This window comes from Oncorhynchus keta, chromosome 18 (assembly GCF_023373465.1).
Source record: "Oncorhynchus keta strain PuntledgeMale-10-30-2019 chromosome 18, Oket_V2, whole genome shotgun sequence".
Lineage (NCBI taxonomy): Eukaryota > Metazoa > Chordata > Actinopteri > Salmoniformes > Salmonidae > Oncorhynchus > Oncorhynchus keta.
In genome coordinates, this window is record NC_068438.1 from 28,796,736 (window position 1) to 28,824,444 (window position 27,709).

At 43.9% G+C, this 27,709-nt stretch overlaps 2 protein-coding genes across 6 annotated transcripts in view; both read left to right on the forward strand.

Moving 5' to 3' along the window:
* The first annotated feature begins 473 nt into the window (after nt 1-473).
* Nucleotides 474-27,709, forward strand: part of LOC127908709 (serine-rich adhesin for platelets-like) — a 46,056-nt gene continuing 18,820 nt past the window's right edge. For 2 of the 5 annotated variants that reach the window (XR_008068123.1, XR_008068122.1), the window contains exons 1-2: nt 19,982-23,594; nt 23,726-23,808. Coding sequence is in view for 3 of the 5 variants with exons in the window: in XM_052467830.1 (XP_052323790.1) it covers nt 666-2,930; nt 3,120-3,207 (2,353 nt within the window). In the remaining 2 variants the exon portion in view is untranslated. Of the gene's footprint in view, nt 2,931-3,119; nt 3,208-19,981; nt 23,595-23,725; nt 23,809-27,709 lie in introns of those variants that run through there. The other 3 variants (XM_052467828.1, XM_052467829.1, XM_052467830.1) reach the window with 2 other exon arrangements.
* LOC127908714 (neurofibromin-like) lies at nt 5,163-17,768 on the forward strand. Its single transcript, XM_052467853.1, has 12 exons — nt 5,163-5,406; nt 11,344-11,450; nt 11,544-11,611; nt 13,573-13,648; nt 13,843-14,000; nt 14,080-14,253; nt 14,619-14,747; nt 14,860-14,934; nt 15,069-15,200; nt 15,347-15,484; nt 17,294-17,372; nt 17,484-17,768. Exons 2-12 carry the CDS (start codon nt 11,402-11,404, stop codon nt 17,630-17,632), a joined length of 1,227 nt encoding a protein of 408 aa, XP_052323813.1. The 5' UTR covers nt 5,163-5,406; nt 11,344-11,401; the 3' UTR covers nt 17,633-17,768.

Sequence of the window (27,709 nt, forward strand, 5' to 3'; positions counted from 1 at the left end):
AAGGTTAATGAGCGATATCTCTGGTATGGTTCAACCTTCTCATTCGTTTAGTACCACTCAAGCTTGATGAATGCATCTCGCCCATCTGACAGGATCCTTGATTCTGCGGCCACTGAGCTCATACAGACCAAAGTAGAATCTGAGGCATCAAAAATAATTGATAACTTTGTTGAAGATGTCAAGGACATTGTGCAGTATGCTGAATTAGATCAGCCAACAAGCACCCAGAGAGATGCCCAAGTGGGACACTGTACGACAAAGCAGAAACCCTTCCATGCAGCTCGTAGACTCTGCGAGAGACTTCAGGCAAAGCTGGAGACATTGTTCCTCAGAATGGGTGGAGCTCCAGTCCAAGGGGAAGAACTTATGGAAAAAGCTGACTCCAGTGCTGTGCTTCTGGAACATAATGACTCCAGTGATCTGCCTGTTTCAATCCTGAGCTTGCCTTCCCCATGTAGGAGTGAATCCCTATATCAGAACGTAGTTCATCTTCTTTATCTGATGGATGTGATTCAACTGACTCTGTAGGAGAAAAAACACCAGAGCAACCTGAAACCAGTAAGAGTGAGGCAATACTGCAAGTGGTCAACTCAACAGGACTTGGTTCTCTCCGTAAATGCCAAAGTGAGAACTCTCAACCATTACTGTCTCTCTGTGATTCCAACATGGTGCCCTGCACCAAAGAGGTCTTGTCCCAGATTGTGACCATGTATAGGTCAGAGGTGGCAGATTTGGAATGCACATCATCTGTTGCAGAGGGTTCCTCTTACAACTCCCTTGAAGTCTGTGGCTTTTTGGACAGTGTCATGTCTTATCTAGAAGACATGCCTGTGTCTGGTTCTTCATGGTTGGAAGGATTAAGAGATACTCCAGCCTCAGTCATTGAGAAACTCTCCAGTGAGGAGTTCCAGATGAACGCTACCAACGAAGTGCGAAAAATACTGATCAAATCAGTCAGTAGCTTTCCCAGCAAAGTCAGTTCCAGCCAGACAGATTCTCAGATGTTGCCAGCAAAATCAACAATTTCCTTAAGGCATACAGATATAACTGCTTTTGAAATCGTTGGATCAATTAGAAATGACATGAAGAGCCTTTTCCCACCCACAGAGTCTTCTACTACTCTATGGCAGGCAGACTCTATGCTTCAACAGAGTGATGAGAAAACCTCAGAGTACACTGAGGCCACACCCAAAGGCTCACAGTCTGGTTTGGAAGTATCTGAGAAGAAGATCTGGACAACTGCAAAGACTATTTACCACAATGTGAAGACAAAGATGAGGAATTATTTTACATGGCAAAATCAAGTCAAAGCAACAACGGCTCAAGCCAAAAAGACCCTCAGCCATATTCTGGTTTCAATTCAGAAAGAGCTGTCAAAATCTGACCAAACGGTGACTGCGCTTTCACAAATAGAGAATGTGGTTGGAATGATGCTGAAGGATGTTGAAAGGGTAAGCAGTGAATGTGGTGAGGAACAGATCTATCAAGCGCCACAGCGTTCTTCCTCCTCGTTGTCATCCTCATCTGCCAGATCAAAGAAGTCAGAGTGGGAATTTTCACTCCCTGGCACTCCCATCTCTTCTGATTTACCAGAGAGTATTACTCAGCCCATTGTGAGATGCTCAGTCATCGACATGGGCAAATCTACTAAGCCAAAAACATTGGTGTGTGATGCCAGGGAAAGCATGTCTGCAATAGTGGATACCATCATAAAGGAGGTACATCCAGAGGAAGAAGGGGAGGTTGCATTCCACCCTGATCTAACAGCTGTAATAGCAAGACTGGAGGAGCTCATATCTCAGGGTAGGATTGGTGCTCTCTCACGTGATCTTACTCACCAAGTCAACCGCATCATTTCTGAGAGCAACTTGACCCCTCTGGTTCTGACAGTGGCGGCTGGAAAGAGTGCATCCGATACAGTCCTTACTGAGCTGAAGAGGAATGACAAGACGGTGGGGAAGCCCACAGCTTACAAGCTGGTTCAGCTTTTTGCAGAGGAGTCTGTGAAGCGCCTCTTGCTTCCTAGCCTTGTGCCCTCTACAGCTTCAATGAGTCTGGCTCAGGGAGTTAGTGTGCCGGCTAGCGTATCTGAAGATAGGATTTCATGTTCTTTTTCTACATCAGCATTTAGTGACACAGTCATCCTGTTTACCAAAGTAATGGTAAGCCAGGTCATGGACTCTGTGGTTTCTGATGCACAAAGCAGAGGGTCATCTCCAACCGGAACTGTAACTGATATAGGCAGTCTACTGAGTGGTAAGTCCTACCCTCTGCCATCTTTCTCCGCCATCAGCATGACAACAAGTGGGACCTCCAATGCTGCGGCCAACATAGATGCTGAGGAAAGGGATACCATCAGTTGTTTCGGTGTACCTCAGAGCATTGTTTGTGATCAGAATTCAACCAGCCCGGATGTTGCCTCGCTTTCAACCCCATCCACTGACAACTTAGTCGGTGATGATGACTTCACCGGCCTCATCAGCATGTTAGTGGTGAGACTTCTGTCAAAAATCCAAACCCAAACGGATCTGTACCCAACTGACGTCACACGCACGTCACAAGACCTGATTCCAAAAGTTATAGCTGCCTTCTGTGCATGGTCAGGCTGCTCTGAGACCCAAGCTTATCCCAAGAACCTGAAGAGTCACAAAGTATACAGCACCGTCTACAAACATCTGTTGAAGGAGTTTGGCTCAGAGAAAATACTCCAACTGGCCGTGTCGACTCAGGACTCCACATTCAATAGGATTCTTGTGAAGTCATTGAGCAAGGAGCTTCTCCACAGTTGTAACGAGGCATCAAGAGCAGCCTCAAGAACATCTTTCGAAGCCACCAGGCCAGAAGCTCTTCTCATGGCTGAAGATGTGAAGGCTACCAGAGGGAAGCTGTCTTTCCTACAAAGGCTTGCCAGACTGAAATTCGACTTAAAGGTACATCACACTTATTTAAGTTATCAATTGTGTCAATGTGAGTAAACAATGTTATTTAGAGAAAATGTAAAACCATCCATTAATTCCAAAACCATTTATAAATCTTGTTTTGCTGGTGTGTAAGATGTGATCGTTATTACCGTGAGATTGTTCTGCTGTGACAGTTGTTTTGACATGTTTTTGTTTTAGCCATTCATGATGGGAAACAAGAAGGATTCCAAGAAGAATTCCCGCCCTTCTGTATCTCAAGACCAGACTACTGCTGAAGATATCATGTGTAAGTCCATACAGCAGGACATTTACTGTTTGAGATATTGGTGTACAAAGCTGCTATTGCAAAAATATGAAACCCTATATACAGTACATTATATATTATCGATAGTAATCTCTTATGTAAAATTATTTATAGTTTCCAAATCTCAAGATTCTGGTTCTCATTTATTTGTGAAAGTAATAATGAGTTGAAACTAAGAATACAATATAACATCATTTCTAAATGAAAGTGCATGTCAACTCTCTCTCTTGTGTCACCCAACATAGTGGCACATCCTGCCACATTTGGACTCCCAGAGGGTCTTCCCTCCACCTCTCAACAGGAGAAGCCTCGCAAACGTCCCCTTCTAATCAGGATGTTTTCCACCATCTCCATAGGCCTATCCAAGCCATTCAAACGGTTTTCAAAGCAAGCTTAATACAACAATTTCCTTTAATACAGTAATATTTGCATTGAATTGGTGGCCTTTGTCTTCTTTCGTGTTTGCCCTGTTAACACATTTGATTAGAAATTACATAGTATATTTAGTTTAGTTTATTATGCAGTCATAGTCACGGTGTAGGCTAAACAAAGTAATGTTGTCCTGAATAATGTATAGAACATGCACCCCCCCTCCCCACACACACACACACAGTGTGATTCATTGAACACACACACATAGTACTTCAGATATGTCCCACAACCAACATTCAACCAGATATCAATGATTCAGTGTAAAATACATGTACTGTAAAATAAACCGTATTTAATTTACAACCAATAAAATAATACATGATGCAGGACACTCAGTTATAAGGGAATTAACTGGTTTAACTTCTCAAACAGAAACACACACATTTCCAATTTCTGTGGATCGCCCATGTTTACATTTTACTGAATGCTAGTCTGACCTTTGACCTGTAGATGGCAGTAAATGTCTACTTTTGCTGCAGATCCATTTCTAAAGCTCAAACCTCTCTGGACAAGTAGCCAAAACATTTGTCCCTAGTGAGAGAGAGTATGTGTGTGGCAAAAAAGGGAATATTGCACTACACTTTTATGATACAGATACATTTTGCGTTCGGTAGCATAGCACAGCTGTATTTTTTTTCAAATGCCAAATGTACATGTAGCATGCTTCTGCCTACAGATGCTTTTCTGAGTGACTTGTGTTGTGAGAGAACCAGAATTCAAACATAAACTCCTGGATTACATTTTATAATATTGTCAGCTCTTTTTAGTAACATATGGTAGCATACATGTTTCACACGGTCGCAAGTCAAGCTAGTTAGTTACATGTAACAACATTACATTATATGGTCAATATTTGTGTGTATCCTCTTAGCTTTTACCTTCGACATCAACAAGCGACGCACATGTATTTTTGCTCTGCAATCTCCTATCCCCATCGGTTTCACTGGGAAGACTTACGGTGGTGTGTCATGGCGGCATGGTAAAGCTTGCTCAAAGGGAACAATAACCAAACCGTACTGTCATCTTCAGACGCCGGTTTTGGGACTTATTTCAGGCCTAACATCGCCACTAACGTCCACATTCGTCTTGGAATTGCAAGCAGTCATTCACGGTTTCCATCCGCACGGCCATGGCGGCACATAAACCAGTGGAATGGGTTCAGGCGGTGATATTCGAAGTGGGAGTAGTTAGCTAGTTGCAACTGCAAGCAGTGAATCTTTTGTTGAGGGCTTGTACAGGTAGATAGCTAATTGTATTTATGTCACTGTGAAGTGCATCCTAGACTGCTTTCTAGCTAGGTAGCTATTGATAGTAACTACGTTAGGACAAATATTTTTATATCTGTGTTAGGATGATGTGTACCAAAATGACAAGTTACTTTTAGTTACCTAGCTAGTAAGCTACTCATGTAGCTAGCCAACTAAACATGCATTTTAATGTTGCATATATATTGGGTGTTGGTGTAGCTAACTCGGAGTATTTGCACACTACGTCTAATATTGGCTAATTCTTCCTAGACAATTGGGGAAAAGATGTCCCTATTGTACCAGCTAGGAAGTCCTATAATTTAGCTACCTTGCTAACTGTAAACAAATGAGAGGTGTGACTCCAACATGCACTGATTAAAATGCAAGGTCTGTCACATGTGGGGAAAAAATGAAGAACATACTGGTTGCATGCTGTCAGCCAACATTCATGTTGCTGTCTGAGGAATCTGGATTTTCAACCTGACCATGTTTCTGCTCTGAGGTAACGTTAAACGCTCAATAATAAGATCAAAAACAACATGGATCCGTACAAATTGACAGACATCCGTTTTTTTGTTAAATATCTACTTACATAATTACCACATCCTTAAATTATGATATACATATTGTGAGTTTGTCTCAATCCAATATTTGAGCGTGTTTAGGTGTTTGTGGTCACCACAGCAGCAGTCTACAAGGCTCGCCCAACTACAAGTTTCTGGCAGTTAAGTTTTTCTTATTACCCAGAGTTGGATGAATTCGTGGAAACAATTTTTTAGATCTCTGCATGCAGTGTGTATGAAGTTAAGAGGTAATGATGATAGCCAATGCTGACTAGCATTTGTACAATGACTGAAGGCTACAGGTACACCGAATCAAATTTTATTGGTCACATACACATGGTTAGCAGATGTTAATGCGAGTGTAGCGAAATGCTTCTGGTTCTGACAGTGCAGTAATATCCAACAAGTAATCTAACAATTCCCCAACAACTACCTAATGCACACACATCTAAAGGGGTGAATGAGAATATGTACATATAAGTATATGGATGAGCGATGGCCGTGCGGCATAGGCAAGGTGCAGTAGATGGTATAAAATATACCGTATGTACATGTGATATGAGCAATGCAAGAGATGTAAACATCATTAAAGTAACATTATTTAAAGTGACTAGTGATCCATTTATTAAAGTATCCAGTGATTGCGTCTCAGTGTAGGCAGCAGCCTCTCTGAGTTAGTGATGGCTATTTAACAGTCTGATGGCCTTGAGATAGAAGCTGGTTTTCAATCTCTCTGTCCCAGCTTTAAATCACCTGTACTGACCTCGCCTTCTGGATGATAGTGGTGTGAACAGGCAGTGGCATATACTACTGTATAGTACTGCTACAGTATCCCTTTAAGGGTGCCAAAGATTCCACTAATGAACTTGAGGTTGAATGTGTGAAACATTGGGTCAGGTAGTCTAGCCAGTCCATCAATAGTTTTTACACTGTCTGTTGCCCCTAACTATATCTCATCAGAAGTCATTATCAGTCAACATTATCAAATTGTAAGATCAACATTTTAAAATGCTCCAGCTGATTTGTTGGAGAGTTTGTTGTTGCTTGAGAGCTGGTATGTCTGTAAATCAGCTCTGGGTCTCAATTTTATCCAAACTAAGCTTTGTCTGTTTTGGTTGTCAAAGACCACCTCCAAAGGGACTGGAACAAATGGTTCTTGCTGCAGTGCAAGCAGTGCTGCCAGAAACTCGTCACCTTCTTTAAACTCCTTTGTGTGAAAGCTGTTTTACAAATAAACTTTAAAAGGGTTTGCGCTATGCAGTGGTTTGTATTTAACCTAAACATGCTTAAGTGCCATGGCACACTGTGCAACTGCCCTCAACTCCAGTACAGACTTTTGAAATGGAATATCAGCACTTTTTGTGCAGTTTGGGTAGGATCTGGGCCTCGGGTTTCAGAGGTTATGGAGGGATTCTGTAGCACAGAGTGGTTATTGTACTCAGATGGTGATTGTACTCAGGCTTAGCAGCTCTGCTCTGCTTAATACAGTTTGATGAAAGTGTAATAAGGGATTAAATCCGCCTTGTGTTGTTAAGACCATTTAGAAGCCTCTAAGTCATAGGATTGCATGTGTTGGCTTTATCAGGGTGGATTTCATAGTCAGAATCATATTTTCTGTGTGAACCTTGCTTATTTTGCCCAAAAACCTACCCAGTGTCCAGAAACAATGAAAGTATTCTGAACAATAAGTCTACAATAAGTCACAGTTGTATGCAACTTCAGAATCCTGCATTACAACCCAAAAAATGTATGTCAAAAAGCTACCACAGAAAGGAAGAGAGAGGTTGGTGGATGCCAATGTGATGTACGAGATTAATGAGAAATAATAATCTCAACCTAGTAGTATTAGTCATCACAGCATCAGCCCAGAAAGATATGACGCAGGGATTGGACTGTGGGCTGAGGTTCAGAAGCCTGACTATTCTCCTACCCCCTATCTTGGGACTTTCATTCCCAGGCCAAAGTTTCTCCCCGAGGGGCCCCAGTGGTAGACAGGATCCAGCTAGTAAGCAGTCCTAGGCCATGAGGCTCTTCCTTAGAATGGATGCATGTCTGAACCTAACTGTTTCCTCAACCATGATTAGGCCTACACCAGTGTAGTCTCCATTTACCATGCTCCCAAGCCTTGTTCATCACTGGGCTGTTGGGGAAGTCTGGAAGTGGAAATCGAGGCTAACAACATCCTGGCTCTGTTGCCCCACGACTATGCCTGGGCCTGAAGGAGAGCCAGAGCCACATCAAGGAGGAGTGCTCCATTCAGAAAAGCTCACTTCTCAACTGTGCTGCTGCTTATGGCTCATGAACATTCCAAGCTTGATGTGCTCTGCATACAAGATCCCAGATGTGTTTGTTTTTGTCCCGTGTAAATATTCATTTATTTTTTGAATACATTGAAATAATTTAATCTCTTTTTTTCCATTTTCAAATTAAATATACCTTCCTGCAACCCGCCTCACTCAATGTGGTACGGATCTGCTATTTTTTTATAACTAGAATGGCCGATTTAATTAGGGCCGATTTCAAGTTTTCATAACAATCCGAAATCGGTATTTTTGGGCGCCAATTAGATTTTTAATGAAACATTTTATACCTTTATTTAACTAGGGAAGTCAGTTAAGAACACATTCTTATTTTCAATGACGTCGTAGGAACGGTTGGTTAATTGCCTTGTTCAGGGGCAGAACGACAGATTTTCACCTTGTCAGCACGGGGATCCAATCTTGCAACCTTACGGTTAACTAGTCCTACGCTCTAACCACCTGCCTCTCGTTGCACTCCACAAACGAATGCAGTAGAAGCCAAGGTAAGTCGCTAGCTAGCATTAAACTTATTTTATAAAAAAACAATAAATCATAATCATAGTTAACTCATGGTTGATATTACTAGTTTATCACGCATATAATTGATGCAACGCTGGGGGATGATTTTACAAAAGCGCATTTTCGCAAATGCACAATCGTTGACGACTGTGCCTAACCATAAACACGATGCTTTTCTTAAAATCAATACACAGAAGTATATATTTTTAAACCTGCATATTTAGCTAAAAGAAATCCAGGTTCGCAGGCAATATTAACCAGGTGAAATTGTGTCACTTCTCTTGTGTTCATTGCACGCAGAGTCAGGGTATATGCAACAGTTTGGGCAACCTGGCTCATTGCGAACTAATTTGCCAGAATTGTACGTAATTATGACATAACATTGAAGGTTGTGCAATGTAACAAGAATATTTAGACGTATGGATGCCACCCGTTAGATAAAATACGGAACCGTTCCGTATTTCACTGAAAGAATAAACGTCTTGTTTTCGAGATGATAGTTTCCGGAATCGACCATATTAATGACCTAAGGCTCGTATTTCTGTGTGTTATTATGTTATAATTAAGTCTATGATTTGATAGAGCAGTCTGACTGAGCAATGGTAGGTAGCAGCAGGCTCATAAGCATTCATTCAAACGGCACTTTCGTGCGTTTTGCCAGCAGCTCTTCGCAAGCACAGCGCTGTTTCTGACTTCAAGCCTATCAGCCTAATGGCTGGTGTAACCGAGGTGAAATTGCTAGCTAGTTAGCGGGGTGCGCGCTAATAGTGTTTCAAAAGTCACTCGCTCTGAGACTTGGAGTAGTTATTCCCCTTGCTCTGCAAGGGCCGTGGCTTTTGTGGACCGATGGGTAACGCTGCTTCGAGTGTGGCTGTTGTCAATGTGTTCCTGGTTCGAGCCCAGGTAGGGGAGAGGAACGGAAGCTATACTGTTACACTGGCAATACTATAGTGCCTATAAAAACATCAAATAGTCAAAGGTATATGAAATACAAATGGTATAGAGAGAAATAGTCCAATAAATACTATATTAACTTCAACCTAAAACCTCTTACCTTGGAATATTGAAGACTCATGTTAAAAGGAACCACCAGCTTTCATATGTTCTCATGTTCTGAGCAAGGAACTTAAATGTTAGCTTTTTTTACATGGCACATATTGCACTTTTACTTCTCCAACACTTTGTTTTTGCGTTATTTAAACCAAATTGAACATGTTTCATTATTTATTTGAGGCTAAATGGATTTTTATTGATGTATTATATTAAGTTAATATAAGTGTTCATTCAGTATTGTTGTAATTGTCATTATTACAAATAAATCAATAAAAATCGTCTGATTTTAATCGGTATCGGCGTTGAAAAATCATAATTGGTCGACCTCTACTTATAACTGGAACCTCCATCAGAGCTAGTTAGCTACGAGCTATTTAGTCATTGTTAGCCACTGCTAGCGGTCTTTACCTATAGCTCAGACACCAGACACTTTAGCCCATATAATACCTGCCAGTTTGCACAGCGTGATATCAGCCCTGAGCATATTGGACTGCTTTTTTTTCCTCCACGATATCACCGGAATCCTGCCGCAAGCTCTGGAACATTACACTGGATCATTGCAGCTAGCTAGCTGCTACCGAGTAACTATTGTCCAGAAGCATGTACCAGTTAGCCTCGAGCTAGGCCCATCTCCCGGCTAGTAAACAAAGTACACCAACTACAATACCTCTCTTGCCAATTGGCCTGGACCCTTTGTCGACACGGAGCCCCGCCGATCCATCACGACTTGTCCCGTCAGTAGAGGTAGTCATCTTAAATAAGCATGCCCCTTTCAAATTTAGAACTAATGACAGCTATAGCCATTAGTTCACTCCAGACTTGACTGCCCTTGACCAGCACAAAAACATCCTGTGGCGTCCTGCACTGGCATCGGATAGTCCGCGCGATATGCAACTTTTCAGGAAAATCAGGAACCAAAATACTCACACAGTTGGTTAGTTAGGCTAGTTCCAAAAAGTTTTGGGACACTGTAAAGTCCATGGAGAATAAGAGCACCTCCTCCCAGTTGCCCACTGCACTGAGGCTAGGAAACACTGTCACCACTGATAAATCCACGATAATCGAGAATTTCAATAAGCATTTCTCTACGGCTGGCCATACTTTCCACCTGGCTACCCTAGCCAACAGCTCTGCACCCCCCGCAGGAACTGGCCCAAACCCCTTGCTTCTCCTTCACCCAAATCCAGACAGCTGATGTTCTGAAAGAGCTGCAAAATAGCTCGTAGCTAACTAGCTCTGATGGAGGTTCCAGTTATAAGTAGAGGTCGACCAATTATGATTTTTTCCCCCTACAAATCAGCTGGGCTGGACAATCTGGACCCTTTATTCCGAAAAGTATCCGCCGCCAACCTCAAACTTCAACCTCTTTCGTATCATCTGAGATTCCTCAATATTGGAAAGTGACTGCTGTCATCCCCTCTTCAAAGGGGAAGACACTCTAGACCCAAACTGTTATAGACCTATATCCATGCCTTTCTAAAGTCTTCGAAAGCCAAGTGAACAAACAGATCACCGACCATTTCGAATCCCACCGTACCTTCTCCGCTATGCAATCCGGTTTCTGAGCTGGTCGAGAGCGTGGCTGAGGTGCACCCAACGTCCTAAACGGTATCATAACCGCCATCAATAAGAGACAATACTGTGCAGCCGTCTTCATCGACCTGGCCAAGGCTTTCGACTCTGTCAATCACTGTATTCTTATCGGCAGATTCAATAGCCTTGGTTTCTCAAATGACCGCCTTGCCTGTTTCGCCAACTACTTCTCAGAGTTCAGTGTGTCAAATCGGAGGGCCCATTGTCCGGAACTCTGGCAGTCTCTATGGGGGTGCCACAGGGTTACAGCCTCTACAAGGCTGTCCTCTTTTCCCTCTCTTCCACCCCCTCTTCTTTCCCTCCTTTCTCCTGAGAAACTGGTAGAATTATATCTCTGCATGTCATGTTTGACTGGACGAACTTGTTCTATGGCAGTGTCTGAGAGTCCTTATCCATTGTGTTCTCCCTCAGGTTGCAGGAGCTGACAGTCTGCTCAGAAGACACTGTGGATGTGCACAATATAGAGCTCATGCAGTACATCAACGTGGACTGCTCCAAACTTAAAAGACTGCTCCAAGGTAGCTACACACTCACTCAATTCCTTGTTTGTCATACTCGTTTTTAAATAGTTTTTTACTAATACTCTATTACTTTTTACTACATCCTCTCAGAAACGGTATTAAAATTCAAAGCCCTGAAGAAACCTGCCCAACTTGCCGTCATTAACAGTTTGGAAAAGGTTTGTGCACCAATATATCTATATTCAGTGCTGCTGTTTTGTGTTTATGAAGTTGGTGTATTATTATATACTACATGGCCAAAGGTATGTGGACACCCCTTCAAATGAGTGGTTTTGGCTATTTCAGCCACACCAGTTGCTGACCGGTGAGCCGTGAAGTGATGGGCCACAAGCTCACAGAATGGGACCACTGAGTGCTGAAGTGCGTAGTGTACTTGCCTGTTTTTGGTTGCAATACTCACTACCGAGTTCCAAACTGCCTCTGGAAGCAACGTCAGCACAAAAACTGATGTTGGGCCGAGCAGACGCACACAAGCCTAAGATCACCATGCACACTGGCAAGCGTCGGCTGAAGTGGTGTAAAGCTCATCACCATTGGACTCTGGAGCAGTGGAAACGTGTTCTCTGGAGTGATGAATCACGGTTCACCATCTGGCAGTCCGACTGACAAATCTGCATGTGGATGCCAGGAAAATGCTACCTGCCCCAATGCGTAGTGTCAAGTGTACAGTTTGGTGGAGGAGGAACAATGGTCTGTGGCTGTTTTTCATGGTTCAGGCTAGGCCCCTTAGTTCCAGTGAAGGGAAATCTAAACTCTACAGCTTACAATGACATTCTAGGCGATTCTGTGCTTACAACTTTGTGGCAACAGTTTGGAGAAGGCCCTTTCCTGTTTCAGCATGACAATGCCCCCATGCACAAAGCAAGGTCCATACAGAAATGGTTTGTTGAGACCGGTGTGGTAGATCTTGACTGGCCTGCACAGAGCCCTGACCTCAACCCCATCGAACACCTTTGGGATGAATTGGAACGCCGACTGCGCGCCAGGCCTAATCGCACAACATCAGTGCCCAACCTCACTAATGCTCTTGCAGCTGAATGGAATCAAGTTTCCGCAGCAGTGTTTGAACATCTAGTGGAAAGCCTTCCCAGTAGAGTGGAGGCTGTTATTGTAGCAAAGGGGGACCAACTCCTTATTAATGCCCATGATTTTAGAATGGGATGTTTGACGAGCAGGTGTCCACATACCATTGAACATGTAGTGTATTATTCATGGTATTCACTACTGCCACCTCTTGGCTGCTGGTGAAATGTTTAAAATACAATTTTCCACTTTGAGGACATCACAGGTTGCAGGTTTCCATTGATGCAGGTTTCCATTGATGCAGGTTTCCATTGATGCAGGTTTCCGTTGATGCAGGTTTCCGTTGATGCAGGTTTTTTGGAAAAAACATTGAAATGTGTAATGAAATGGCAGCTATAGGAAAAATGCTCTAAAGATTGACACCATTTTTTAAAACTTTCTTTATTGCTACAAATGATGATAGAAGCAATGTTTTTCAAATAAATGTTGATTGCCGAATAGTGTTGACGGTACTCAGAGCACTATGCAAGTTTTACTATCCCATTATTTCAGATCAACTGCAGTGCAAGGTTCACCATGACAATAAATTGGCACATAGGAATTATTAGACTATGGCAGATTAGTAAATTCTTGCGCTCTATCCATGCTGGCCTTTGTGGGCTACCTGAGACATGAGACAGATGGCTGGGAGGGAATCTAGGCTGTCACCATATTATTCATGTGCAATTTGCCTAAATGGATAATGGAAACACTTCAACTCCTTCATGTTTATTCAACACTAGGTTTTTGTGAAAACGTCTTCAGTTTGTTGGTGTGACGTCATTACGTTCAGCTGTTTTTATCGACACAAGACAGTTGGATGGAAATGCACCGTAGCAGGCAATTGATCTGTGGCTTCGGAAAGTATTCAGCCCCCTGGACTTTTTCGACATTTTGTTACATTACAGCCTTATTCGAATTTTTTGCAAATGTATTAAAATTATTTTCTATTCAAACGTTCTAAATGTCACCAATAAATCACTGGAAAAGTTAATGGAAACATAGCTACTGTCCCATTCTAGAGAGGACAGTTCTAAATATTTGTGTTCCTCCCCAGGCCTTTTGGAACTGGGTAGAGAACTACCCTGATGAATTTACCATGCTCTACCAGAGACCACAGACAGACATGGCAGGTCAGTATTCTCAAGTGCCTTGTATTGGACTGAAACACAATGCAGATGCTATCATTACATGCACTTTTCATTTTACTTTTTTTTAATGTGAAATCTTCAGTCTCAAAGGGACTGTAGGGAACAGATCAGGACGATAAATAAGAAGTATGATGAGTTAAGGGCTATCTCACTCGTCTGTCTGGCACGCCCTTTAGATGCTGCGGAGAGGCTGTTTGACCTGGTGGACAGCTTTGCTGAGAGTGCCAAGAGGAAGGCAGTGGTGTGGCCTCTACAGATCATCCTCCTCATCCTCTGTCCCGAGATCACACACATCATCTCTCGAGAGTTGGTGGAGGAGAGCAAGGCCAACATGGTGAGATGAGTGCGCACACACACACACTGGGATTAAATAGGTAGTGTGGCTGATAGTTGCTTTCTCTATCTCGTTACAGAAGCTGTTCCTGGAGAGCTTGAGGAAGGCTCTAGCAGGCCAGGGGGGCAGCAAGCAACTAACAGAGAGTGCAGCCATCGCCTGTGTCAAACTGTGCAAGGCCTCCACCTACATCAACCGGGAGGACCACTCAGGCATGTTCCTCCTGGTGCAGTCCATCGTGGTGGACCTCAAGGTCAGATAAACAAAACACTCTGTCGCCCACTGGGGGCTAGGGAACACTACAGCAGTGGTGTCTGGGTTTTATGTTCGTCATTCCAGTCGTGGAGTAAAATTGACAATGTCCTTTCTATATAGAACATTTCTATCTACAACGTCCTGAACGGTAAACAATGATTGATATGCCTATGGCTACCCCTTAAGACTTTTATAGTGCAACTTTTGTGCTAGTGCTACCGCTATGGAGCTATGACCATTTTGCTAATACCTATCCAATCCTTTCAGACCTTCACAAAGCCCCTTGCGTAAGGGTTAATTGGGAAATTGGTTCATTTGGAATATTGCAGACGGTCACATACAGACACTTATCTATCCCATCAGGCCCTGCTCTTCAACCCCACCAAGTCCTTCTCTCGCGGGGCAGGCAGCCAGAACGCAGACGTGGACCTCATGATCGACTGCTTCGTCTCCTGTTTCCGTATCAACCCTCACAACAATCAGCACTTTAAGGTCAGTCAGTCTGCTCAGCGCATTGGCAGAAAATGTGCAGACCATGTCTGAATGATACCTCGGTGTCAAAGTGGCTTTTTTGACGAAACATTAATAAAGACAATCTCTTCAGGTCTGTTTGGCCTCCGCCTCCCCCTCTACCTTTCACTTTGTCCTGGTCAACTCCCTGCACAGAATCATCACCAATGTAAGTTTGTACCGTCTCCACTACTACTTCCTACCAAGTTCAGTCGAAGTACATTTGATAGGACAGTGCTGTTCTCATTGGCCTTTCCCACAGCAGTGCAATATTAATGATCTTCTATCCTCTTCATCCTTTAGTCTGATCTGGACTGGTGGCCTAAGATTGATGCAGTGTACTGCTACTCTGGAGAGCTGCGACTAATGTTCTCAGACACTCTGAGCCGAGTGATGCAAGGCCTTCACACACATGCCCCACAAGGCATGACGCCGGTGAGAAAGGGACTACACACACGCGCACATTCACACTCCCTTTCACACCAATCGTTTGAAACACCTTTTGTTTTCCTGTCTAAGCGAACCTCTTAGGAATAGTATGTATTAGCTACACCTAAATTTACAACTTCTCTCTCTGACAGACTCTGTCATTTAAAGGTGAAATGACCACCAGCCTTAAGTTCAAAGAGAAAACCACAGACCTGTATACACGCAGCTACAAGTGCCTCCTCCTCGCTCTGGTCAAACTCATCCACGCTGACCCCAAACTCATGCTGCACGTAAGTAGCCTAGTGGTTAGAGCGTTGGACTAGTCACCGAAAGGTTGCAAGTTCGAATCCCCAAGCTGACAAGGTACAAATCTGTCGTTCTGCCCCTGAACAGGCAGTTAACCCACTGTTCCTAGGCCGTCATTGAAAATAAGAATTTGTTCTTAACTGACTTGCCCAGTTAAATAAAGGTAAAATAAAAAATACAATTTAAAATGAGTTTTTCAACCACTCCACAAATTTCTTGTTAACCAACTATAGTTTTGGCAAGTCGGTTAGGACATCTACTTTGTGCATGACACAAGTCATTTTCCAACAATTGTTTACAGACAGATTATTTCACTTATAATTCACTGTATCACAATTACAGTGGGTCAGAAGTTTACATACACTAAGTTGACAGTGCCTTTACAGAGCTTGGAAAATTCCAGAAAATTATATCATGGCTTTAGAAGCTTCTGAGGCTAATTGATATCATTTGAGTCAATTGGAGATGTACCTGTGGATGGAGCCTGCGGCTGTGTAACCCTGACCTGTTCACCGGACGTGCTACCTGTCCCAGACCTGCTGTTTTCAACTCTATAGAGACAGCAAGAGCGGTAGAGATACTCTCAATGACCGTGCTTCTACACCTACATTGCTTGCTGTTTGGGGTTTTAAGCGGGGTTCCGGTACAGCGCTTTGAGATATCAGCTGATGTACGAAGGGCTATAGAAATAAATTTGATTTGATTTGAATGATCGGCTATGAAAAGCCAACTGACATTTACTCCTGAGGTGCTGACCTGTTGCACCCTCGACAACTACTGTGATTATTATTATTGGACCATGCTGGTCATTTATGAACATTTGAACATGTTGGCCATGTTCTGTTATAATCTCCACCCGGCACAGCCAGAAGAGGACTGGCCACCAATCATAGGAAGAAACCTAGAGGAACCAGGCTAAGTTTTGGCCTTTCTATGGAGTTTTTCCTAGCCACTGTGCTTCTACACCTGCATTGCTTGCGGTTTGTGGTTTTAGGCTGGGTTTCTGTACAGCACTTTGAGATGTCAGCTGATGTAAGAAGGGCTATAGAAATAATTTTGAATTGATATTTCAAGGCCTACCTTAAAACTCAGTGCATCTTTGCTTGACATCATGGGAAAATCAAAAGAAATCAGCCAAGACCTCAGAAAAAAATTGTAGACCTCCACAAGTCTGGTACATTCTTGGGAGAAATTTCCAAATGCCTGAAGGTACCACGTTCATCTGTACAAACAGTACAAACACCATGGGACCGTGGTCCTTCTGTAGCACAGTTGGTAGAGCATGGCGCTTGTAACGCCAGGGTAGTGGGTTCGATTCCCGGGACCACCCATACGTAGAATGTATGCACACATGACTGTAAGTCGCTTTGGATAAAAGCGTCTGCTAAATGGCATTTATTATTATTATATATTATGGGACCACGCAGCCGTCATACCGCTCAGGAAGGAGACGCGTTCTGTCAACTACGCCACCTTCACAGAGTTCGCCTCCGTCAGCAACATAATGGCCACCGGTCAGTAAAAACACTGTTTTGAACACCACTATAACATGCTCTGAGAGTCACTAAAAAGACCAACGGTTTCAGACAGTGACTCCGCTACTTGTTTCTCTGTTTGGTAGGACGTTTCACCCTGCAGAAGAGAGTGATGGCCTTGTTGAGAAGGATAGAGCACCCCACTACAGGAAATACTGAGTTGTGAAAGAATAAAGAAGCATAAAATACAGTTTATCCTTGCTTACATCCTTCCAGTATTAGTGACTTGTCCCTTCTTGTTTCCATGTCTCACCCCAGGCATGGGAGGACACGCATGCAAAATGGGAGCAGGACACCAAACAGATTCTGAACTTTCCCAAAAACAAGGTGGAGGATGGTCAGGTAAGAGCACTTACGTTTTAGGATTTGGGTGTGTTTCACTGTTAATAAAAAATAATAATATAGGGACCATTGCTCCAAACTCTACCCCATTTGTCTCCCCCTGCAGGAGTGGATCAACATGACAGGCTTCCTGTGTGCTCTGGGTGGGGTGTGTCTGTCCCAGCGCAGCAAGCCCTGTGGCCCCACCACCTACAGCCCCCCCATGGGCCCCATGAGCGAACGCAAGTACTCTATGGTCTCTGTGGGCGTCTGTGAGGTCTCCAACGCTGCAGCTGGAGCCTCAGCCACCTGCTCCTCCTCTTCCCCACTGAAACCCCCCTGGGCAGGTTCCTGGACCGCCTGCTGGTCCTGCTGGTATGTGGTCCTGAGAGGGTGGGTCTACACGTCCGCACCAACATCAAGGAGCTGCTGGGGCTGGAGCTCAGCCCGGTCCTGTACCACATGCTCTTCAACAAGCTGAGGAACAGCATCGGAAGCTTCTTCGACACACAGGCAACACGTTGTCTTAGGCAACACGTTGCATGCCATCCAGATGAAAACCAAGCTGTGCCAGCTGGTGGAGGTGATGATGGAGAGACGAGACGACCTGTCCTTCTGCCAGGAGATGAAGTTCAGGTGAGCGACAGAGACGGCACTCCCTCCTGGACAGACCTAAACTCTAGCTTAACGCTAGCCAAACTAGCTAAATGCTACTTAAAGCTTCAGTCAGCAGTTCAAACAATTTTTAAAAAGTTGGATTGGTCTGGAGAAATATTACCACTCCCAAATTCACAGACAGAGCTATAGAATGACCATACCTGATATAAAAATGATAGTTTTAACAATGCGTTGAGGCTATGTAGTGTTTTGTTTACATTTACTTAGTTTATAAACGTTGGAGTAAAAGAAGTGTATATTTTGAGTTCTGATGGGGTACGACAGCGCATGAGACATTTATATTCTTCAAGAATCAATCATTTTTGTTAATTCAACCCCTCACCACATCTGCCAGGAACAAGCTGGTGGAGTACCTGACAGACTGGGTGATGGGCACCTCCAACCAGGCTGCTGATGACGATATCAAGTGTCTGACCAGAGACCTGGACCAAGCCAGTATGGAGGCGGCGGTGTCTCTGTTAGCTGGCCTGCCTCTTCAGCCAGAGGAGGGAGACTGGGTGGAGCTGATGGAGTTCAAGTCCCAGCTCTTCCTCAAGTAACTACAACATGCTTTACTCATATACCTTTTATTTAACTAGTCAGTTAAGAACAAATTCTTATTTTCAATGACGGCCTAGGAACAGTGGGTTAACTGCCTGTTCAGGGGCAGAACGACAGATTTGTACCTTGTCAGCTCGGGGATTCGAACTTGCAACCTTTAAGTTACTAGTCCAACTCTCTAACCACTAGGCTACCCTGCCGCCCCATATACACTCTTATACCTTTTAGTCATGTAGCTGACGTGCTTATCCAGAGAGACTTAGTTATCTGTTGCTGCTCTTCAGCTTTCTGTTTACTGTGCATGCTGTAACATTTCCACACGCAAAATAAACTGTGTTTTCTGTATAGAAGTAAAGGAATACATTAACTTAAATGTGCACATGATTTTAATTCAAACTGCCTGTTAAGTGTTCTGAACCCTGCTTTACCCCCTGTACCCAGGTACTTTACCCTGTTCATGAACCTGCTGAATGACTGCAGTGAGGTGGAGGATGATGGCTAGCCGGTGGTTGGGAGGAAGAGGGGCATGTCTCGACGCCTGGCCTCCCTCAGACACTGTACTGTCCTGGCCATGTCCAACCTCAACGCCAACGTGGACAGCGGACTCATGCACTCTATCGGTGATCTACTGTAGCAGTAGTATTTCTCTGCCTTTTTATAGTGCCAGGAAAGCTATAATGTTAGTCCTTCCATCTACCAAGGACCATAGCTTCCAAAATGAACAATCAAACCTCAAATATAATGTCCCTGTATCCTTTGCCACCCTTAATCTTTCTCTTGTGCCCCCTGTGTCGCTCTGTCTCTCTATCCGTCTCTCTCCTCCCCCCACCATCCACCCTTCTCCAGGTTTGGGCTACCATAAGGACCTGCAGACACGGGCCACCTTCATGGAGGTTCTGACTAAGATCCAGACATGTTAGTGCAAGGCTGGAGCAAACGCCTGCATGTCCTGTCGCTTTCCAGGAAAAGGGTTTGCCACCCCTGTGCAAGTATGAGAATTTGAGGCAGTAGTTGTTGAAACATAGTGTGTCCTCCTGTGTCTTCTTCAGGACGAGCTGGCCGGTGTGTTGGTGACACTGTTTGACTCTCGCCACCTGCTGTATCAGCTGCTGTGGAATATGTTCTCCAAGGAGGTAGAGCTGGCTGACTCCATGCAGACTCTCTTCAGAGGCAACAGTCTGGCCAGTAAAATCATGACCTTCTGTTTCAAGGTAAAACCACATTTCTCTCCCATACAGACAATTTTAAATGGTATAAGCACTCGCACCAAGCCTGCAATTTTAAAGGCATTTTAATGTTGAAATTCTTTGTGTTAGGTTTACGGGGCGGCGTACCTACAGAAGCTCCTGGAGCCTCTACTTAACAGTGGCACAACATCAGCTTTGAGGTGGACACAACCAGGTCGGAACATTAACCGGAAGCATTCCACCAGTTAGACTGTGGGAGCCTGGTGTGGTGGTAAAGGATAGCATGTCGATTTGAGCAATTTTGGGGGGTAACCTTTTTAAATGGAAGTTACCTAGGCAATCCTGACTTTTTTTAAAGTATTTTTTTAAATTGAATATCTGAAACATACAATATACTTTCAGAGCGACACACAGATGCCTCCATGGTCAAATCCCTCCAGGGCACGTTGACAGATCTCCCACCAGGCCAAAAAATGTGAAGCCCAACCCCCCCAAGGTTCCCCAATAGCTGTCCCTCAACCATTTGATACCCTTCCCACAGACCCCCTCCCCCCCAAGAAAAACAAAAATACAATTAATTCCATTCCCCACCCCCAAGAAACCCCCAAAGCACCAACAACCAAGAGAATGAACTAAAGAGAAAAAAGAAAGTTGAGTGCTTTTATACAATATAATTCAGAAGTTTACATACACCTTAGCCAAATACATTTAAACTCAGTTTTTCACAATTCCTGACATTTAATCCGAGTAAAAGTTCCCTGACTTAGGTTAGGATCACCACTTTATTTTAAGAATGTGAAATGTCAGAATAATACTAGAGTGATTTATTTCAGCTTTTATTTATTTATTCACATTCCCAGTGGGTCAGAAGTTTACATACACTCAACTAGTATTCCTCCATGCAGATCTCCTCTAGAGCAGTGATGTTTTGGGGCTGTTGCTGGGCAACACAGACTTTCAACTCCCTCCAAAGATTTTCTATGGGGTTGAGATCTGGAGACTGGCTCGGCCACTCCAGGACCTTAAAATGCTTCTTACGAAGCCACTCCTTCGTTGACCGGGCGGTGTGTTTGGGATCATTGTCATGCTGAAAGACCCAGCCACGTTTCATCTTCAATGCCCTTGCTGATGGAGGTTTTCACTCAAAATCTCACGATCCATGGACCCATTCATTCTTTCCTTTACACGGATCAGTCGTCCTGGTCCCTTTGCAGAAAAACAGCCCCAAAGCATGATGTTTCCACCGCCATGCTTCACAGTAGGTATGGTGTGCTTTGGATGCAACTCTGTATTCTTTCTCCTCCAAACACGACGAGTTGAGTTTTTACCAAAAAGTTCTATTTTGGTTTCATCTGACCATATGACATTCTCCCAATCTTCTTCTGGATCATCCAAATGCTCTCTAGCAAACTTTAGATGGGCCTGGACATGTACTGGCTTAAGCAGGGGGACACGTCTGGCACTGCAGGATTTGAGTTGCTGGCGGCGTAGTGTGTTACTGATGGTCCCAGCTCTCTGCAGGTCATTCACTAGGCCCCCCTGTGTGGTTCTGGGATTTTTGTGATCATTTTGACCCCACGGGGTGAGATCTTGCGTGGAGCCCCAGATTGAGGGAGATTATCAGTGGTCTTGTATGTCTTCCATTTCCTAATAATTGCTCCCACAGTTGATTTCTTCAAACCAATCTGCTTACCTATTGCAGATTCAGTCTTCCCAGCCTCGTGCAGGTCTACAATTTTGTTTCTGGTGTCCTTTGACAGCTCTTTGGTCTTGGCCATAGTGGAGTTTGGAGTGTGACTGTTTGAGGTTGTGGACAGGTGTCTTTTATACTTATAACAAGTTCAAACAGGTGCCATTACAGGTAACGAGTGGAGGACAGAGGAGCCTCTTAAAGAAGAAGTTACAGGTCTGTGAGAGCCAGAAACCTTGCTTGTTTGTAGGTGACCAAATACTTATTTTCCACCATAATTTGCAAATAAATTCATTAAAAAACCTACAATGTGATTTTCAGGATTTTTTTTCTCTAGTTTTGTCTGTCATAGTTGAAGTGTACCCATGATAAAATGATGGGGGGGCTGTAATTTAAGTTGGAGAACTTGCACAATTGGTGGCTGACTAAATACTTTTTGCCCCACTGTAGATAGGCACTTTTTTTTGTCTAGTTAGTGTCCCAGATATAACACCCCAAAAAATTGCTCATGATTTAAAAAACAAATCGTCAGGAGTAGGCAGCGCCGTAAGTGAGTAAACTGAGATATGTCGAAGGAGTTGAACAGTTTTTTTCTTCATAAATAGACAGTTATTTACCTCTCCATGGTTGCAGGATCTTGTCTATTTTTTTTCTATAGAAATTCATTGCGGAGAGCTAATTTATATCTTTTGTGATACGAATACGAAGTATGTCTACTTCACTGTCGGACCATTTTATAGGTAAACTGCAGGGTAATGTAAGAGTTGTATTTTTAAAGATCCAATACGTAATAATGTACATTTATCATAGTTAGGTTTTAGTCCAGAAAAGTTATCTAGATCTTCAATGAGACATTGCAGGGATCTAGCTTGCGGACTTGATATAAAACTTGAGTCATCGCCATACATGGACACCTTTGTTTTAAGCCTTTGTTTTAAGCCTTGGATTTCTAATCCTCTGTTGTTATTGGATCTGATTTTAATAGCTAGCATTTCGATGGCCATAACGAATAGATATGTTGACAGTGGACTCCCTTGTTTAACTCCTCTTGACAATTCAAAAGTCTGAGAAGTAGCCGTTATTTACTATTTTACACCTGGGGTTGCTATACATTTCTTTTACCCATTTTATAGGAGAATTGTCTCAATTTAATTGCATTTCGCTAGTATGTTTGCATTACAACATTTAAGTGCAAGGGGCCTCCAGTTTTTTAGGTATACTGGGTCTTTATATTTGCCATCTGGGACTTGTTTTAATAATATAGAAATCAGACCTTCCTGCTGAGTACCTAACAGACTACCATTTCTATAGGAGTAGTTAAAACAATGGCGCTTTTAGTATCTCAAAAACGGTTTGACATACCTCTACCGGTATGCTATCAAGCCCTGGGGTTTTTCCAGACTGAAAGGATTTAAAAGCCTCAAAGTTATTCCTCTGTAATTTGGCCTTTGGACTGATCTGATTTGTTAATTTTCAATTTTTTATATTATTTGTAAAGAATTCCTTACCGTAATCTTCATTCAGTGGGAGAAGATGAGACGGAAAAGAGAACGTCTGCCTAAAATAATTAGCTTCCTCTTTTGAAATATTATTCTGAGAATCATAGATGACTCCCGTCTTCAGTAACGAGTTTCTGCAAAAAAAAAAAAAAAAACTGTACTGTTAGTTCATTGATTTCCCTTGTTAGTCTTGTCTCTAGCCAGAAACTTCTTTTTCATTATTGATGAATAATGAATTGAATGACCTCAGAAGGTACATTTTAAAGGTATCTGAAACAATAAGGGGATTTGCTGAAAATTCAGTTATAAATTATTTTGTCTCAGTTAAATAGTTGTCCTCCAGTAAACTTTGATTAAATTTCCAATATCCCGTCTACGTGGAAAATCTATAAGAGTTATGTGAACGCCAATTAGATGATCCGATCGCATTCCGTCTCCTATTTAAAACGTTTTATGCACGAGAGAAAGATACAAAGTAGTCAAGACGACTAGCTTGATGAACTCTCCTCCATGTATATCTCACTAGGTCAGGGTTTTTTAGTCTCCAAATAGCCACTATTTCTAATGTGTCCATAATATTTGTGATTTCCTTAAGGGCACGGTGATGATAGTTTGTAGAGCGATTACCTTTACGGTCCATTGAGGTACTTAACACTTTGTTAAAATCTCTTACCACAATGATTGACTTTATTTCAATCGTGAATGACAGTTGTCGGACTTTCCCCTTCCTCTCTCTCTCTGTCTCTTTTTGTCCTCTCCACCCCCCTCTTTGTAGACTAGAACATGCAGAGAACCTTGACGAGAACCAGTGGAACCTTCTTCAGATTACAGACCGGTTCTTCCTGTCCATTAATCACGGTACTCCATTCTGCTTGTTTGTTTTATCTGTCGGGCCCGTTGCCTAGTCAATGCCATTTTACCTGCTGTTGTTATGCTAGCTGATTAGCTGTTGTCTCACCCACTGTTTTAGCTAGCTTTCCCAATTCAACACCTGTGATTACTGTATGCCTCGCTGTATGTCTCTCTCAAATGTCAATATGCCTTGTATACTGTTGCTCAGGTTAGTTATCATTGTTTTAGTTCACTATGGAGCCCCTAGTCCCACTCCTCATACCCCTGATACCTCCTTTGTCCCACCTCCCACATATGCGGTGACCTCACCCATTACAACCAGCATGTCCAGAGATAAAACCTCTCTCATCATCACCCAGTGCCTGGGCTTACCTCCGCCATACCCGCACCCCACCATACCCCTGTCTGCGCATTATGCCCTGAATATATTCTACCATGCCCAGAAACCTGCTCCTCTTTTTCTCTGTCCCCAACGCTCTAGGCGACCAGTTTTGATAGCCCTTAGCCGCACCCTCATACTACTCCTTCTCTGTTCCGCGGGTGACGTGGAGGTAAACCCAGGCCCTGCATGTCCCCAGGCACCCTCATTTGTTGACTTCTGTGATCGAAAAAGCCTTGGTTTCATGCATGTCAACATCAGAAGCCTCCTCCCTAAGTTTGTTTTACTCACTGCTTTAGCACACTCTGCTAACCCTGATGTCCTTGCCGTGTCTGAATCCTGGCTCAGGAAGGCCACCAAAAATTCAGAGATTTCCATACCCAACTATAACATCTTCCGTCAAGATAGAACTGCTAAAGGGGGAGGAGTTGCAGTCTACTGCAGAGAGCCTGCAAAGTAATGTCATACTTTCCAGGTCCATACCCAAACAGTTCAAACTACTAATTCTGAAAATTACTCTCTCCAGAAATAAGTCTCTCACTGTTGCTGCCTGCTACCGACCCCCCTCAGCTCCCAGCTGTGCCCTGGACACCATTTGTGAATTGATTGCCCCCCATCTAGCTTCAGAGTTTGTTCTGTTAGGTGACCTAAACTGGGATATGCTTAACACCCCGGCAGTCCTACAATCTAAGCTAGATGCCCTCAATCTCACACAAATCATCAAGGAACCCACCAGGTACAACCCTAACTCTGTAGGCAAGGGCACCCTCATAGACGTCATCCTGACCAACTGGCCCTCCAAATACACCTCCGCTGTCTTCAACCAGGATCTCAGCGACCACTGCCTCATTGCCTGTATCCGCTACGGTGCCGCAGTCAAACGACCACCCCTCATCACTGTCAAACGCTCCCTAAAACACTTCTGTGAGCAGGCCTTTCTAATCGACCTGGCCCGGGTATCCTGGAAGGACATTGACCTCATCCCGTCAGTTGAGGATGCCTGGTCATTCTTTAAGAGTAACTTCCTCACCATTTTAGATAAGCATGCTCCGTTCAAAAAATGCAGAACTAAGAACAGATACAGCCCTTGGTTCACTCCAGACCTGACTGCCCTCGACCAGCACAAAAACATCCTGTGGCGGACTGCAATGGCATCGAACAGTCCCCGCGATATGCAACTGTTCAGGGAAGTCAGGAACCAATACACGCAGTCAGTCAGGAAAGGCCAGCTTCTTCAGGCAGAAGTTTGCATCCTGTAGCTCCAACTCCAAAAAGTTCTGGGACACTGTGAAGTCCATGGAGAACAAGAGCACCTCCTCCCAGCTGCCCACTGCACTGAGGCTAGGGAACACGGTCACCACCGACAAATCCATGATTATCGAAAACTTCAAGCATTTCTCAACGGCTGGCCATGCCTTCCGCCTGGCTACTCCTACCTCGGCCAACAGCTCCGGCCCCCCCGCAGCTCCTCGCCCAAGCCTCTCCAGGTTCTCCTTTACCCAAATCCAGATAGCAGATGTTCTGAAAGAGCTGCAAAACCTGGACCCGTATAAATCAGCTGGGCTTGACAATCTGGACCCTCTATTTCTGAAACTATCCGCCGCCATTGTCGCAACCCCTATTACCAGCCTGTTCAACCTCTCTTTCATATCGTCTGAGATCCCCAAGGATTGGAAAGCTGCCGCAGTCATCCCCCTCTTCAAAGGGGGAGACACCCTGGACCCAAACTGTTACAGACCTATATCCATCCTGCCCTGCCTAAGGTCTTCGAAAGCCAAGTCAACAAACGGGTCACTGACCATCTCGAATCCCACCGTACCTTCTCCGCTATGCAATCTGGTTTCCGAGCCGGTCACGGGTGCACCTCAGCCACACTCAAGGTACTAAACGACATCATAACCGCCATCGATAAAAGACAGTACTGTGCAGCCGTCTTCATCGACCTTGCCAAGGCTTTCGACTCTGTCAATCACCATATTCTTATCGGCAGACTTAGTAGCCTCGGTTTTCGGATGACTGCCTTGCCTGGTTCACCAATTACTTTGCAGACAGAGTTCAGTGTGTCAAATCGGAGGGCATGTTGTCCGGTCCTCTGGCAGTCTCTATGGGGGTGCCACAGGGTTCAATTCTCGGGCCGACTCTTATCTCTGTATATATCAATGATGTTGCTCTTGCTGCGGGCGATTCCCTGATCCACCTCTACGCAGACGACACCATTGTATACACTTTCGGCCCGTCATTGGACACTGTGCTATCTAACCTCCAATCGAGCTTCAATGCCATACAACACTCCTTCCGTGGCCTCCAACTGCTCTTAAACGCTAGTAAAACCAAATGCATGCTTTTCAACCGATCGCTGCCTGCACCCGCATGCCCGACTAGCATCACCACACTGGATGGTTCCGACCTTGAATATGTGGACACCTATAAGTACCTAGGTGTCTGGCTAGACTGCAAACTCTCCTTCCAGACCCATATCAAACATCTCCAATCGAAAATCAAATCAAGAATCTGCTTTCTATTCCGCAACAAAGCCTCCTTCACTCACGCTGCCAAGCTTACCCTAGTAAAACTGACTATCCTACCGATCCTCGACTTCGGCGACGTCATCTACAAAATTGCTTCCAACACTCTTCTCAGCAAACTGGATGCAGTTTATCACAGTGCCATCCGTTTTGTCAGTAAAGCACCTTATACTACCCACCACTGCGACTTGTATGCTCTAGTCGGCTGGCCCTCGCTACATATTCGTCGCCAGACCCACTGGCTCCAGGTCATCTACAAGGCCATGCTAGGCAAAGCTCCGCCTTATCTCAGCTCACTGGTCACGATGGCAACACCCATCCATAGCACGCGCTCCAGCAGGTGTATCTCATTGATCATCCCTAAAGCCAACACCTCATTTGGCCGCCTTTCGTTCCAGTAGTCTGCTGCCTGTGACTGCAACAAATTGCGAAAATCGCTGAAGTTGGAGACTTTTATCTCCTACACCAACTTCAAACATCAGCTAGCTGAGCAGCTAACCGATCGCTGCAGCTGTACATAATCTATTGGTAAATAGCACACCCATTTTCACCTACCTCATCCCCACAGTTTTTATTTATTTACTTTTCTGCTCTTTTGCACACCAATATCTTTACCTGTACATGACCATCTGATCATTTATCACTCCAGTGTTAATCTGAAATATTGTAATTATTCGCCTACCTCCTCATGCCTTTTGCACACATTGTATATAGACTCCCCTTTTTTCTCTGTGTTACTGACTTGTTAATTGTTTACTCCATGTGTAACTCTGTTGTCTGTTCACACTGCTATGCTTTATCTTGGCCAGGTCGCAGTTGCAAATGAGAACCTGTTCTCAACTAGCCTACCTGGTTAAATAAAGGTGAAATAAAATTTAAAAAATAAAATTCCTGGCCATTATCAACTCCTCCAGCGAGTTCCCGCCACAGCTACGCAGTGTGTGTCACTGTCTCTACCAAGTAGGTTCATTCCGCACCTCTGGCCTAATGCTGCTCTCTGGGT